Source organism: Magallana gigas, chromosome 9, assembly GCF_963853765.1.
Source record: "Magallana gigas chromosome 9, xbMagGiga1.1, whole genome shotgun sequence".
NCBI classification, from domain to species: Eukaryota; Metazoa; Mollusca; class Bivalvia; order Ostreida; family Ostreidae; genus Magallana; species Magallana gigas.
In genome coordinates this window covers 34,145,872-34,162,621 of record NC_088861.1, presented here as the reverse complement: position 1 = coordinate 34,162,621, position 16,750 = coordinate 34,145,872, and the positions used below count along the sequence as shown (strand labels likewise).

Sequence of the window (16,750 nt, the reverse complement as noted above, 5' to 3'; positions counted from 1 at the left end):
AATTTTCACCTGAGTGACGCGAAGCATATTCAATAAATACTTCATTATTAACTTAATTGCTTGGGGTCTTACGGAAAAGTGATCTTACGTGTATTTACAAATCCTTAAAATGCGAAATTTCAATTAATTTTTATTTTCATCATTAATACTTATTCATGAACTATGATTAAATTGCATTGCCTAAATTAATGCATAACTATAGTTGATATGAAAAATTGCGCGTTTAATTATAGTTGTTACAAAGTTTCATATTTATCTATAGCAGAATAAAAACTGCATGCTAAAATGGTATGCACATACACATTGTGTATATGTAAATAAATTGCACACGCGTACTATCATACCTGCATAAAATGCATATCCCTTGTGTTCAATTGTTATTATAACATTAAAGTAATTGTCAAGATGTCTTATTTGAGTCATGCATGCCATACATTCCTCTATACAATTGTGTTTTAACTTTCTTGAAAAAAACTAACAATTGTAATTCATTATAATTACACAATTATATTGATATTATAAACATATTGAAGTACAATTTGCTTTATTTTTTTTTTATTACTAATAATATATCTCTATGTAAATATTAACAAAGTACTTCATACAAAAGGCGTACATGCACCCCAGAAACTTATAAATAAGCAATATGATTATTTTATGATAATATTTAATATATATAATATTGACTTTTTTACCCTCGAAATCAAGTCAATATTCAATTAAATACGTCTTGGATATTTTTTTTTATATTGAATGACTATCCCATACACTGTATGCACGCATTACACTAAACCAAAAGCTTTAAAATATAAATATACAGTTATCACAAAATATAAATGAAAAGCAACTGAACTGAATAACGACAATTGTAACATATCACAGATTTTCCACAGGAATAGCATCACATTATAAGCTTGTTCAATTATGGTATAAAAGATGCATATCGGATTTTATCCGTGTGTTTGCGCTCTCTGCTAACCACAGGGGTTTTGGACCGAGCATATCGGAACTGAGAACGGATAAATGGAATCCGATCGGACGTCGGCTGCAACTTCCGGTGTAAGGGACGGTGTTGTATTCTGTGATGCTCTTCCTTCATCCACCCTCCGCCCACGCGAATGGCAACGTCTGGAGGAGGCGGGGGCTGAAAGGAGAATATCTACTGTTAAAAATTACTAAAAAAAAGATTTATAGTTGATAAACAGATTTGTATGTTGATAAAAAATATAATATTATATCAGTGGTACATAAAAGATATACTCTCTCTCCCTCTCTTCTTTCTTTCTCTTTTTTCTCTCTCCCCCTCTCTTCTTTCTCTCTTCTTTCTTTCTCTTTTTCTTTCTTCTCTCTCTCTCACTCTCTCTCTCTCTCTCTGCCACTGACTGAACTTAATCTATATTATACATAAACTGTCCAATTATAGTTTGCCATTAGGAACGGACAATAAGGTTACATGCATGTGCTTCTATATATCTTCAATTGTATAAAGGCATCAAAAACCTTCTTCAAGGTGAGCGACACAATTATGTTTGTGGAGTTTAAATATTGGCGATATAAACCTGAATAAGACAGACAGGGTTGCGCCTCTTGAAGCAATTTAAAAGAGTTCAATATTTCGTAAAACATGCAGTACCTGTATGTATACAAATTTATAAATTCATACAAGACGCGCATGTAAGGAATGTATCCCCTAAAGATGCAATGTAACATCAAATGTTTACTAAATGACTGGTTTGAGCATCATCTGATAAAAAAGGATATCAATTATTTTTCATGCATGTTAATAAACCAATACAACTGTTTTGTGAACAATAACAAGACTCGAGCTTTGTTAACAAAACACAGAATTCTATCCTCTAGCTGTAACCCGCATGTAACTCAATTTTTGACTTTCAAATATTGACAAAGCATTAATTCATCCATTTTGACTACTTAGTATTCCACACTTTAAAAATGAAAAAAAAAATAATAAAGAAAATTAAGCTCAAATTACATGCATGTGTACATGTACTTGTGTAACAACAAGTTAAAAAAAATAAATTTACCTTGTTATTTTAAAATAAAAAAGTAATCAGGCAAACAAACTAAGAACAACAATTTCAAAAGATGATTAAAATATATCATTTTCGTTTTTTGACTTCAGCCTTTTGGCCTTTCGGGATGAGGGGTTAAATAGTCTTTAAACATGTCCTAGGTAAATATTAAAGACGTAAAACAGAGGTACGATGTCTTAGTTGATGAAATATTTAAGCAAATACTAAACCTGTTCCCAAAAACTTATAATTAACAAGTCGTCATTTAGAAACATAATGGAAGCCAACCAATGGGTGACGAATATAGCAAGGTTACCAACATATGTATTTGTAATTTTTTGTAACGTCAATAATATGAAAGAGAAATGAAATGAATGTTGGATACTAATTTCAATACTTGAACTTATATCACGGCAGGGTCGTTGACTTTATAAATAATTAAACCTTCCGCATGCATTTGAATACCTTCACTTTCCGAACACGTGGCTTTTTGACGGGCTTTTCTACGAACTCTGCCAGCATCACATCTGGCTCTGAACCGATCTCCACAGAATGAGACCGATCATCCTTTATATCAGCATCCGGTCTACTCGGGGACCGTTCATCGGTGCTGACTGTTGTTGCTGTTGTCGAAACTTCACGTCTGGGACTTTCTTTCGGTCGGTAGGGATGGCGACTGCTTTGAACCATTTCCACGGGGGTAGGTGTAAAGTCTCTAGTATACATATTACCTTTTTCTTGAGCAAGCATGGGCGGATCACACAAAATCTCAATACCCGATTCACTGTCACTGACATGATGCGTCACGCTAGTTCCCACTGTCAGCGGCTGACAGTCAGTTGACAGCTGTTCACTGTCAACAATCCTGGCAGGATTTCGAAACACCTTTGGACCTCTGAGATCTGTTACCGTCTGTGTGCTCGTGGACGAAATCTCGCTCTTTAACCGAACCGATGAGTGCTCTCCCAAGTATTCAAAATTTGAAAGTTCGAAACTTTCCTCTCGATTCTTCGAGTTTCTTTTTGATCGGCTTCTTCCATTCGATACCGAGTATTGGGTGGAAACACTGCGTTCTGACACAGAACCCCTACGTCTTCTGTTGGAATCACTGTGTGGAATCAAAGCTTGCTCTTCAAGTTTTTCTTTCTCCATAGTAACATTTCTAAATAATTTTGACCCTTTGCTGTTGACTAAATAAGCATCACGTTTGTTACTCCCTCTAAACGACCCTTTATTCTTTCTGTCAAAGCCCCTATAAGAATCACTTCTATCATAATGTGCAGACCTACTTTGTCTGAGTGTCTCATAAAGTCTCTCTGAACGAGCGGGAGCAGAAGAGACTTTGCACGCGCGATTGAAATCAGACATGTAACCCGTATCAGAGGCAGACATTTCCGAACCGTTCCGCCATGTTTTCGGAAGTGAGCATACAACATTTTTAGACAATGGCAGTCGACTACGCCTCATCTGGTCCATCTCATTTTGGTTTGGCGCGTATTTATTCGCCAGTTTAGTTTGTATTCCTACATCCCTTACAATAGCTTTTGGTCTAGATTCCTGAACTATGTACTTTGTGCTCATCTGCGTCCCAACGGTACGCGTGTATCCTGAATCATCGAATAACTCGTCGATACTATGAGAAAACTTTGAATCTTCTACAGAATTAGACGATCTTATAGAACCAGAGTCATATTCTCTACCGCCATCACGAGGTTTTAACCTTATCCTTACTCTATATAACTCCTCCTTATCACGATCGTATACGAACGAGTATTCTTTATCCTGTTTCTTCAGCTGTTTGGCCTCGGAATATGAATTTGACAAAATCCTGGGGTTATAGATCACGTGGTTGGCATTTTCTCTCGTCTGTGTCCCAACATCCCGAACTCTCGCAAAATATTGTTGAGGGTCGAGAATATAGTGGGTCTTCATCTGAGTTCCGACGTCACGTGATCCTGGTCCAGCGGATCCATGATACATGTACCTCTCTCTGTCCGCCCGGCGTTGAATATGTTCTCCCACGGAAAATCCCGAGGAATCATCGGAATGATAGTCGTCACCAGACATACTCACTGTACTATCTCATTCAGTTTCTACTAAAGTCCCTGATGGTGATATAAAATACATGTGTACCATGGATCACTTTGGTTTAAATATAACTCAGAGTCCACAGCATGTTTCTAACACATCGAGTCCACTAGATTCTTTCTTACAAATCATCCACATCATCACGTATGCCTGCCTCGTGGTCATATGAATACAACAGGTTTCGATTTTATTACGCAGTTTCAATTCGCTGAATATTCCACAGAGAAATTATTGGAAACGGTATCCAATACACAAACATTTACGATTCAAATGCTTCACTTTAAGCTTCCGTTTAGCACGGTCCTTAGATGTTGCCAAGGCAGACGCGCATAATAAGAGTTCACACTTCGTCAATGCATGTTCTCAAAAACTGCTTGGATTTTTACGACCTATATAGTCCCCAGACAAGAGAACGATTCAATCGTAGCTATCAGACGTTCAAAAAGGAAATATTGTGTCAATTTAACAGCTATTGAGATCTACAAGGTGTGTACAACACCGGAGAACGGATATGATCTCAGATCGGAATTTGTTTTACATTGATTTAAGTGTATTCTGTTGAAGACAGGTTTGTTTTATGTGTCTTTACAACAACAGATCGATATTCAACCTGTCGTCAATGTTTCAGAGCTATACACAGATACACAGGTGTCGCTGAGAGAGAGAGAGAGAGAGAGAGAGAGAGAGAGAGAGAGAGAGAGAGAGAGAGAGAGAGAGAATTGAAAAAAGTGATATAAAGAATTATGGAAATATGGGGATATACGTAATTTAAATAGAAGTTGGTCAATGCTCTGAGTATGTATTTCGTTACATATGTAGGTCCACTATAAACTATATTTAATAGGTTTTGAAAAAAAAAAATCTTTGTTGTTGCCAAGGTTATGACTTGGGCGAAGGCATCTCTCACTTAAAGACAGATTCAAAATATATAATTATATGATCAAAGCGTTTTCCAACAATATCCAAAAAAAACTTTCATGCAGTTTACATAAAAGAAGGAATGGTCCAACTTTAATTTTGCACGTGCAATGACAATGAAGATGTAAGGCACTCACATTAGCATATCAGATAGAACCCAAACCTACTCTGCGTTGACAAAAATCAATATTTTAAAGCAAACTATGTTTGTATCGCTAAATCAAAATGATTTAAAGGAATATTTCAGAAGATTTTAATCAAGATGTCTATATTGAGTACAGCCTTGCGTGTAATTAAATGAAACCGAATACCTACATTTAAACATTAAAGGTGTATTGGCAATAACGCTACAAGAAAAGTAAGATTTACAAAATGCGACAACACACGGAAGTAAAATGCATGTACATGCATGCGTTATCTTTCTTGGTTATTAGTGACTTACACAAGTCTGCACCCAGGTATATTTGGTGCAAACAAATTCCTGTCCAGTTTAACTTAATGTGTGCCTCTGCTGCTTTTAATCAATTTATTTAGGTAATTTAAAGCTATTTTAAAAATAATAATTATGTAATTTTGAGTTTAGTAAATATTATACATGTACACGGGCAATAAAAACGCAGGAAAAATAATGATTTGTTGTGTTCTATTAAACTGTGTACTCCAATTATGTCACTATGGCGGTTTTTAATTGAGAAGTGTGTAGTGATTTGTTTGTTTGTGTGTATATGTGTGTGCGTCTGACCGTGTACAATTCTAAACTGCTATAATGGATCTCTTAAAATAAATTCAACATATTAAGTATACCTTAGATCAACCATTGATTCAATTCATCCCTTTTATTGTCCGGGTTTAGGTGTTCATTTTTTATAAGGGATTTAAATCAACGAATAAACATTTTGAGATCGCAAACAGATACCATAAAGCATCCATTGTGTGGCAGGTCAGACAGGCGAATTAAAACTCAATTGTATGGATATAATCCTAGATTGGTAGGAAGAATGAACGCTTTCTTTGGAACAAGCTATTTCTTTACTAAAAGTAAGAGCAGTATTTTAAAGCAAACGTTCGTGGCATCTCTCTCTTTCTCTACTTCACAAATTTTCTGCTTCGTTCTCTCTATCTCTATATTTCTGTCCCTCTCTTCCGCACTCTCCATATTTATCTCTCATTCTCTTCGTCTATCTTTCTCTCTTCTGTTTTTCTTTCCGTCAGATCTATCTCACCCCACAAGACAAATAAATGTAACAGTTATCTAGAAAAGAATAAAACAAATGCAAACTTACCGGAGGCGGAGGGATATATTTCCTCTTTGGTCCGAATTTCTTGTCGGGGACGGGCTCCGGGGGAGGAGGCCGGAGATCGATCTCTTGAACCAGTATCGGGGGAGGTTCCGGTTTCCTCACTATCTCCTCTATTAGGCCCGGGTCTTTCTTCACAACAACTTCGATCTCATCGTCCGTATGGTATGCCTTTTGCGGGGTCTCCGGTATGATAATGGCCGTTTTGTATCTATCTTTCGGGAGTTTTGGGGGACGCTTTCTTTCCTGTTCCTCTGTTTGTGTATTTACATTATGGGTGATGATCTCCTCCTTTGGTTCTTCTTCTTGTGGCACATAGTGGGTGATCATTTGGGTCGCTACGTTGCGATACTTTTGCGATCTGTATTCATCCATACGGTCTTGAAATCCTTTTTCAATGACACTTTTCTGAGATGCTGTTTCATCTGTGTATGTGTCCTCAGTTTCTGAATCAGTTGCCGACCCGTCATCTTCCTTGTTGCTGGCCTGTGGGTTTTGTGCTCTACGTACAGTCTCTGTTACTCTGCGTACTTCTGTATAGACTGGTTCTTCACCCCTCTCTCTTTCGACAATCGATCCAGGCTCTCTCTGTTGAATAATTCTCCAGGATCCGGGTCTTTGGGACCGGAACTGTCTTGCAGCATACCCTTCTATCTCATTCGACGGAAATCGCCGTTGCACTGTGCGGCGACGGACAGGCCTGCTGTCATAGGACGTTGTACTATCAGTAACCGAACACGTGCTACAAGTCTCAGAAGTATCTGTGTAGCTACCGGATGATCCGGTGCTTGTCAGTGTAGTACTTCCAGTTCCGGTTCTGGATGAATATGAACTTTTTGACGACTTGGTTGCCCGACGAACAACGTACCCTGTCGGACCTGACACGTATGTGGGATTGGATACGGATCTCACAACCCGACGTTCTCTGATTATTTCCGGTTCCGGTGAATTCCTGTACACTGATCGTCCATTTTGACGCAAGATGATTACTCTCTCCTTCTTCTCTCTTGGTTGATCATGACGTCTCCGGCGATGTGAATCGGTCTCCATGTCCCGAGATCTGATGAGTGTTCCCTGGGAATACGAATACACAATCTCTCCCGGGCTTCTAGAACTTCGCCGATCGGACATGTTTAATTAAAAATTGAGAAGTTCACAATTTTTCCTAATTGGATATCAAATATAAAACTCCATTCAATTTAACTTCACAGTACATATAAACATGAGCAGATGCCAACCATTTCATTCATTCTCTTTCGGCTTGAGTAGAGCCATCTACTGCACATTAACCACTGCCAAAAGAGTGTTTCCGCGGTCTTTGTGCGGGCTTCAATTCGGGTCGACCGATCGAATGCAAACTTCTTGTGTTCTGGTAACTTAGCGAAATAAGCGGCTTATTGAACTAATGATTCCTTCACGTTAGAGAAAAAACAGTAACTTTAATTTAACTTAAGTTTAAATTCCATTGTTTAAATGTCTCTTGTTGATCAAAGTTTCCAGCACAGTCGGGGACTGCATGAAACTATACCCTGCATACCGTCCTATATTGACCCAATACTGCAGGTATTAGAAACAGGGTATTGTGTTTCTCGGCGGGGAACCAATTCTAAGTGCGGCTTCGCAAACACGGCGAAAAAAAATTCTAGTAACGATCTTTCTGTTTTCTATTAAAAGGCTATGTTTAAAAAGAGAACGTGAAAATTAGATCGTTAAAATATCTTTCAGAATAGTTTGGTGTCGCGGATTTTGTTCTGTGTGTGAAGTCTGTATGAGAACCATTTAGATCGATTCGTTCGGTTTTTTTTTTTAAAAACATGCATTAATATCATTGGTGACATAACTATACTGATTTAGTTCATAGACTTGAAAACGAAAGTACAATACATATGCAGTTATATAATTATGTTGTTTTTTATACGATTTTAAAATATATATAGATAAGACGAAATCATATTTGTTAGTCACACCATTTTTCAATTCCGTGCAACGATCTTTTAAAAAATAAAAAAAAACGTTTTTTTTTACATGAATACATTAAAAAAAGGAATACGGGTATTCTACAGATGCATGACTATTTTTGTATATGTTACAAACGATGCTGATACTTCATAAAATATCATTTTAAGGGTCATTATTCTTTATACAATACCTTTGAAAAACTGATGATATGATGTGATTAATGCAGTCAAAAAAGAAAAGAAATCCTATATTTTAAAAGTGTTGTACCCATACCAACTGTCTCTAAAAAACGCTAAGCTTAACACATTCTTGCAAAGATTGCAATCTATCTGGAATGAATCGATCTGTCTATCAAAACAGAGACCTAAAAGATTAAGTTTAATGATAGGGGAATAAACTATGCAGTCGATCGATTCTTCTTGCTTGCCACTGACAGATCTGATCAGACAGTGTTATATTCAGCTATGGTGATAAGACAGTGAGATAGTTAGCTATGGTGATAAGACATTGATATAATTAGCTATGGTGATTAGACTCTATGGTAATTGCTCTTTTGGCATATTCCATGATGCGCGCTAGCGCATCATGGAAAATATGCCAGCAGAGCAGTTGCTATTCATAACGCCATGTTCACTAAATAATCGTTGTTTATTACTTATATTTGCATTTTAGCACTCGCAAATACCCTGTATTAGCCTAGACCTTGACATTTAGCTATTGCATCAAAAATAAACATTCAGACTGTAATGTATCATTTTAATTCACATAGATTTGTTAACAGAATCAATGATGTATGTTATAACAATAATTCCTTTAAAATGTTATTATAAGACATGTTTTAGTTTTAAAATACATCAAATTTATGGAGTTGGAGAAAAACACATGATGTATCGTATAGGGGTTTAAATCTATAACGTCATGGAAAAGTCACACCTTTATGACGTCATAGTATACAGACAGAGCAATTGCGATTAGGCCTATAGAAAAATAATTGCAGTTCCTCCGTATGGACTTACAGTGGGAAAGAACAATAGATATGCAAATATTTAGCTATGGTTTTCACGTAAAAGTACGTGACACTTGCAGATGGTACACTGGCGTCGGAAGCAAATTGAAAGTGGGGGGGCTAAACTAATCCTCAGAAATGTTGAGAAAAAAGTAATTCCCCAAATCATGGAAATCCTAATCCGTTGGGGGGGGGGGGGGGAGGATACCTATACTTACGAGCGAAAAAAAAATTACTTACCCAAAATTTTTTTTCTTCCAAAATCATGAAATTCCTAATCCGTGGGGGCGGGGGGGGGGGGGGGGGGGGGGCTAGTATGCTTCTGAATCCAACTTCTCTATCTTTCAAGGTAAATTTAGGAACCAAAATTTTTCCTGCGAAAAAAAGTGTGGGGGGGGGGCTGAATCCTCTATCATGCTATGTTTCTAACGATTAGGTATAACTTTGCAAAAAAGTGGGAGGGCTAAGCCCCCCCCCTAGCCCCCCCGGTTCCGACGCCTATGTGGTAAATGTATCCTATATGTCCAGCTCGAACCGTGAACTATGATATGAAAGCGAAAGAATCTAAAATATCCATGGCCAACTGCTACTTTGTTAAAAGACAACAATTAAAACGCTAGTTGTACAGAAGGATACTAGGAACGTGGCGAAGGTCGCAACAAATACTGTATCATGTACCTAGTAGGAGAGACGGGCTTGGACCGATGCCAACCGCTCGGGCTGATACCAGGGCCGAGATCAAAACAACAGTGTGATATTCTATATGTATCAAATGAATGTATTATAACATATATCTCCTAGATGTTTAGAAAAATTAAACTTACTGATTACGAAGCGAAAGTATTACTAGGGCGTCACTGCATCACATTGAGTACATGCAGCTGAAAATTTTCCCAAGAAATTTAAGATGCAGAAGCATGAAGGTCGCGTCATGTCCTTTTACAAATATTTTATTTTTGTATCCTGTACTTATCTAATGTAAAAATGATCTCTCTCTCTCTCTCTCCATTTCTCTCTCCATTTATCTCTCTCTCCATCTCTCTCTCTCTCTCTCTCTCTCTCTCTCTCTCTCTCTCTCTCTCTCTCTCTCTCTCTCTCTCTCTCTCTCTCTCTCTCTCTCTCTCTCTCTCTCTTCATTTGTATGTCTTTCCATTGCATGGTTCCATGTATCAGACTAAAGCCATATCATAGGAATACTTCCATAGATTTCAAGTAATTATTTTTTTTACTTTTACAACGATCAAACGTAAATAATGAAAAATGGAAGATAACTCTTGAGACTTACATACATACATGTATGTGTTTGCTAGAAAAATTTCATTTTATTATGCGTATAATCGAATAAAAAAAAATTCCCTCTGCAGAAATAGACTAGATAATGTTTAATTAAGATAAAATGAAACGTGAAATTAATCGCAATACATTAGATTTAGTACGTAGTATATACATGTATATAAATAATCAAACCATAGTTTTGCCAACATAGTCAACGAAAAATTCATATAGCATTAAAGAAAATTTACGTGTTCAAACCGAAATGTTGTTTGCACATAACTGAAAAGCAAAAATGGTATCAAAACCACGGTATTGAAGTACAACGATAATTCTAAAAAATTATAAATCTTTACAGATTATGCTTAATTAAAAAAAAAAACATATTCACACAGACACACACAAACACGCACAGCACCCTCGTCCTCCATCCCAAATCAAACCCAAGCAAAACGCCCCCCCCCCCCCACCAAGAAAAAAAACCGCAAAAATAAAAACCCAAACAAAACAACAACAACAAAACAGCTGTAACAAACACACAAACACACTTCCAGGGAGTAATATTTTTGTTTGTAAGATCATGTAACACTGTTTATTCAAATAAAAATTCAGACACATATATACCCCCTCATTGCACACCGATGTCACATTGTGATTAACCTTATGTGCAAATTAGTCAGTGCATCATCAAATAGGGGATTCTTCTTTATATTTCGTAAAAAAAATTCCAAGGAATATCTGTTTTGTTGGAGAAATTTCTTTTATGCTTTTATGCTTTAAAGTACAGAATTACGCAGCATATATTTTTTAACGTGATTGTTATTACTTGCTACGAAAAATCCTGATAACAAATTCGATAGTTTTTAATGAGCAAACGTCAAATTATTACCACTTAAAAATGTAAACGATAACAATAAAAACAATAAATATTTGTTATCATCGGGGTATACATGGAAATATATATATTTATAATCAAATATTTAAAATTCACCTAAACTGACGTATACGAACACCTGTGGACGGTGTGCTAAGCTGCATTCCTTATGTGCTTGATAACAGATCAGTGCTGTACCGTTCTACATGTACTGTCATGCCTCAGAAATCAACACCATAACACTGTCTTATTTTTTCATGCACGTGTAAACAGAGGAATGAAAATAATGAACCTCAGTTGCACCAGGATTTATATCTGTCAGTACAACTCAAGTTAACCTATATAACAAGAGAACCAACGTCGCTCTTCTACATTCGTTATTTAAACTCTAAGGTAGTGCGTTGGATGAATCATCTGCTTATATTCAAAATATAAAACATAACACACGGAAAAAGGAAATACCCTTAAAAAACCCATAACGTTATTAAAGTTTTAAAGACTAAGAGTATCTATGTTAATATCCGGCTCAAATATACCAGCACCTCACACAAGCCAGTTCTCTGACAGAAGCACCACTTTGTGTTGACTAGATGCACCAGTCGGCCAACTGTATTCGGCATTGAACATATCATCATGAAAAACTAATGAACAATTGTGGACCTTGGTGCGTGCAGGGCTACAAACTAAATTTTTGAAAAAGACTTTTTTTTACAGTGCAGTTGCTATGTTAAGTTTTAACGTTCTCACAATTTCCGCTTTCTTATTATATGTAAGTTGTGGACTGGCTTCAGCGATGGAGGTAAATATTTTTTTTATCTCATATATTCGATGTAAAAAGCATTTTTCTAACTGAAAATCTTTTCAAACACATTGTTAAACTGGTATGCATCGAATCAAATGTCAATGTTTGAATTGGATCACTTTATAGGCAAATTGTCCACTGGCCAATGAAACTGCAGAGGTTGTTTCATCATGTCCACGAACAAACGAAGAGTGGGAAAAAGCGGCCGAAAGGAAAAACTGTGAAAACATCACTTACCCCTGTCATACCTACATTTATCACTGTGTAATAAATGCTTGGACGAATGCTACAGTTGAAGTATGCGCGCCAAGCAAGGTCATAGTTGGTAAATAAATATACAATTTTATAAGATTGTAACGGACGTTTTTGAACATGGACATTTTAAAATATATTTTAATCACTCTTTATATTCGACTACAAAATTGTGATAAATAATAACTTTTGAGATAGAGTTTGAGTAAGTGAGAGACTCAAACAAAATGAAAAGTTCTCGTAACCAATGTATTATGCAGGTTGAGTTGATTGATAAATTAATAACAAACAATCTTATTTTAGGAAATGTTTGCACAGAATTCAATTTTGGAGGTGATAAAATACAGCGAAATTCTAATGCTCCTTGTAAAAAATGTCCAAAAGTATATATGTCCAGTAATGCTTTTAGATGTAAGTACCTGGATTTTTACTTCAATATGATAGATGACCTAGGTAGAATGCTATGCATTGATTAAAAAAATGGTTAAGATACGAAACTGTAAAATAAAATCTATTAAAATTCTTTTTAAACGGTATTTTTTGGATATAATGTTTCGAGTCTGATTAAAAATTCAAGATCAAGTAAAGATTGCTTTTATTTCATGGATAGATCCTGAATGCTATGAGTACGTCAACAGATCAAAAGAAATAAGCCAATCGCCAAAAACAACAGACGTACCTATTATAACCGCATACTTTCAATCATCATCATCATCATCATCATCATCATCATCATCATCATCATCATCAAACACAACGTCAAATAACAGTAGTGATGTTCAAGAGAAAAATGGGTCTTCACAAACCGAATCTAAGATAAGGTAAGATTTCATGCGGTCGTAAAGTAACCACTATCTAAATAAAAGTACTATATATACTTGGCTTCCCGATCGTATTTAAAATGCTCGTTTTTGTTCTGTAAAACAGCATAGTGGTTGGTGTGAGTGTCCCTATGACAGTTGTATTTGTCCTGCTTATCTTCCTTGTTTTTCGACGCATTGGTCGAGGGCCAACCTCCCATGGTCATTCAACACTTGATGTATGCACTTCAGTAACACGTAAGTACCAATGAACGTCTTCTTAGATACGCCGTGAATCATAATGATTACAACACTTGTTTAAAGCATGAACACACTAAAAAATCGTCTTTAAAGTCGTCGAGTAGCTCTATATACATGTTTCTTTGCGTTATATGTAATATTAAATGTTGTTATAGGTAAGCTTTCATCATACTGCATTCCTACAAAACAGACGAAGAGTGAAGGTAAAAAAAATCATTATATTCAATAACATGAGAAAAATTTTCCATGTAAACTAATAAATATATTTGGTATTGTCACTATTATTTATCTAATCGCCACTTAAAAAGATTGATATACATTTGTCATTTATTGGTATGAATTTAAACACTTGTAGTACAATTTTTGTATGAATTGCTATACTTTTTCAGCTGTTTCGCTTCTTAAAAAAGATTGATATACATATGTCATCGTATGGATTTAAAGACTTGTAGTACAATTTTAGTGTATACATTTTATTTATTTTTCAGCCGATTCCCTAGCCGACCAAAATTGCAGTGTTGATGCTCAAAGAATTACACTTACGGAGGAAACGAGGTTACAACCGCTGATTGACCATGCAAATGTCTAATGAATTGAATTGATATACTTATTTTGCTCAAACAAAATCATATAAACAAATGTTAGGCTTTCAGGATTGATGTCTGGATACCATGTACATAGATATTCTGTGTATTTAAGTTGCATTTGTTTTAAGATGTTTCCAAACACATTCATCTAATAATATAGTTTTGATAAAGCTTCAAGAAACTGTTGACGCATTGTTTAAATTATAAAGCTTATTTATCGCTAAATTAATCACTGAATCACTCACTCACTCACTCACTTATTCACTCATTAACTCTAATTAGACGTTAGTATACAGTGTTATTTCTGCCCCGTGTCATTTTCGCCATTTTTTACTTGCTAACGGTTTTGCCCCGGCTTAAATGAATTCGCTCAGACAGAGTTGTTTTATAAGAGAAAAAAAAAATAAGCTGTTGCATTTCGCTCTGTCTATAACTCTCCCGTTGACAATAAGGGTAAAAGGGGAGAAAAAAAAAACCGGATGGAAATATTTCCTTGTATACTGTTTATTGTAAAAATGGAGATGGTTTGCCACCGACTGCATTTATTTATTCTTTATGTTATATTTGATGATCTCAACTTATATGCTTTGTCATCTTATGAGTGTCAGAGAGTACTTTCATCGAAAAATTTATATTTTCGTCTTACCGAAATTGTGTCATGAGGATCGGAAAATCCAAATAGTGTGCATGTACCTGTATGATGAAAACATAACTTAAAAAGTGTATTTTTATTTAAAATGTGTTTTCTGCCTGTTAAAAGATGTGAATGCTTTTTGTTATTTGTTTTCGCTAATGCAGTTATTTACTTGAATGTGTAAGTTATGTATTGTACAAATGCGAAAACAAGTCTGTTTCCTTTTATTATAAGTTTGTTTGTGATAACGAGAATACCACGAGAAGTGCGTTTTCTATCACTAACATCTTTGAAATTTCGCCAGTTAAAATATGTATACAATACTTTCTGTCCATTGCTATTATCATTTGCTAAGTCATACATTCGTTGCACTGAGGTATCAAATGAGATACAAAATAGAATGTTTGAGATAATTGGTCGTTAGAACGGGGTACAAGTGGTAAAACAAGGTATTTAGTCGTAAGAACAATATAATACGTTATTTAACTTCCATGTTAAGCTAAAAACAAAGGCAATAGCTATACATGTACGGATATAACGAATTACGGTTATAACGAAGTAAATCAATTAGTCCTTAGGACTTTGCTATAACCGAGTTTTACTGTAATACGACATACAATTATTATTCCGTTGCTACATGTACACTTCAAGAAATGACGTTTCTCTTTCGAACAATGTAGAGTATTGCAAATTCTTAAATAATGTGTTGCGTTTCATTTGATTTTTTGTAATTACATGAATAAAATGTATCTTACAAATGACAAAGATAATGTGCTTGGTCGATATCTCCAAAAGGTTGAATATTTATTAGTCAGTGAATTGTCAATCCATCATCGGACGTTGAGCCACAGTTTGAGTTTTACTGTTGGTCGATTACATATCAAACACTTTCTCATATTGCTGAATATTCACCTATTACCACACTGGCATTACTTCAAATTGTTTACTAAAAAGCCTGCAGCATTGTTTAGTTATGGCTACTGATTATCAACCGTTAGGCAGTGTATGTTTAAAGTAATTCGAAAGAATATGGTCGGTCGTTCATCAGCCTATTTGTCAAAGTTGCCCCCCCCCAAACAAAAAACCTAGACGACCCTCGGTCGATTTTTAGTCGACCTTCGGAGTGGGCTGGCCGACATGTACATATAAGAACAATTCCATTACCTAAATGACGACCGACCGACAGCAGACAGAATGTTGCTCGACTGTCTATTCAACGACTGGTTCAACTAAATACATGTAAATCGGACAACGACGCAGACAGAATTAAAACTTGGCCCGATAGACACAACATTTGTCGACCGACAAAAAAGGTAGTTATTGGAAAACCAGAGATAGATGCATTGCCGACTGTCGCCTGTGTAATCTCATTTTTCCTTTAAAAAACCGTTGGTCGTTGGTTGTTTCTTGAAATGTGACTGGGGTTTTATCCGTGGTAGGAACGTCAAAAATATCTGATTTTATGCTAAGAATGACGTAGTAATAACAAACAGTGTTCAAAACCAAAAGTCTAAAGAAAAAATAAATACAAAGCAGGATCATAGCAAACTCGGACCTCTTAAAAAAATGAAGGTAGGATCAGGTGCCGTGGAGGACTGGCTGGTCACACCCACCGTGTGCTCATCGTTCAATCTGGAAAACTGAAAATAACGTGGACAATTAGGTAATTAATTATGGTCTATCAATAAGTCTGAAAACTTATATAAACTCTATATCGTTTCCTAGAAGAGTGCAAAAATTAACGTTTCGGAGGTTATTATTGAAATGTACTCTCAATTAGACTGGCAAGTGCTTTCATGAATGCTTGAGCTAGCATTAATCAATGACATGCATTATGTACAATTAAAGTACAGTTATTAATTAACTACACATCAATCAGGGTATGCCTAATTAGGTTTTGTTAGTGTCTCTGAAAGTACATCATCAACATTATTCGCAAAAAAATGAAACAGTTTTTTTTACATGG

At 35.8% G+C, this 16,750-nt stretch overlaps 2 protein-coding genes across 3 annotated transcripts; one reads left to right on the top strand and one right to left on the bottom strand.

Annotated features, from left to right (window-relative positions):
- Positions 1–487: 487 nt before the first annotated feature.
- Positions 488–7,991, bottom strand: LOC105333407 (formin-E). Of its 2 annotated transcripts, none has more exons than XM_011436374.4 (2): positions 6,323–7,991; positions 488–1,144 (listed from the first exon to the last, which is right to left on the bottom strand). In XM_011436374.4, the coding sequence occupies exons 1-2, from the start codon at positions 7,466–7,468 to the stop codon at positions 923–925; spliced, it is 1,368 nt and encodes a 455-aa protein (XP_011434676.3). In that variant the 5' UTR covers positions 7,469–7,991; the 3' UTR covers positions 488–922. The 2 variants fall into 2 exon arrangements, with proteins under 2 accessions (XP_011434676.3, XP_065926945.1); XM_066070873.1 differs by lacking the exon at positions 6,323–7,991 and adding an exon at positions 2,499–4,690.
- Positions 7,992–11,861: 3,870 nt separating this feature from the next.
- On the top strand, positions 11,862–15,011 carry LOC105333424 (uncharacterized). The gene is made up of 7 exons (XM_066071913.1): positions 11,862–12,247; positions 12,377–12,575; positions 12,806–12,913; positions 13,113–13,323; positions 13,430–13,560; positions 13,719–13,766; positions 14,052–15,011. Exons 1-7 carry the CDS (start codon positions 12,173–12,175, stop codon positions 14,150–14,152), a joined length of 873 nt encoding a protein of 290 aa, XP_065927985.1. The 5' UTR covers positions 11,862–12,172; the 3' UTR covers positions 14,153–15,011.
- Positions 15,012–16,750: the final 1,739 nt, after the last annotated feature.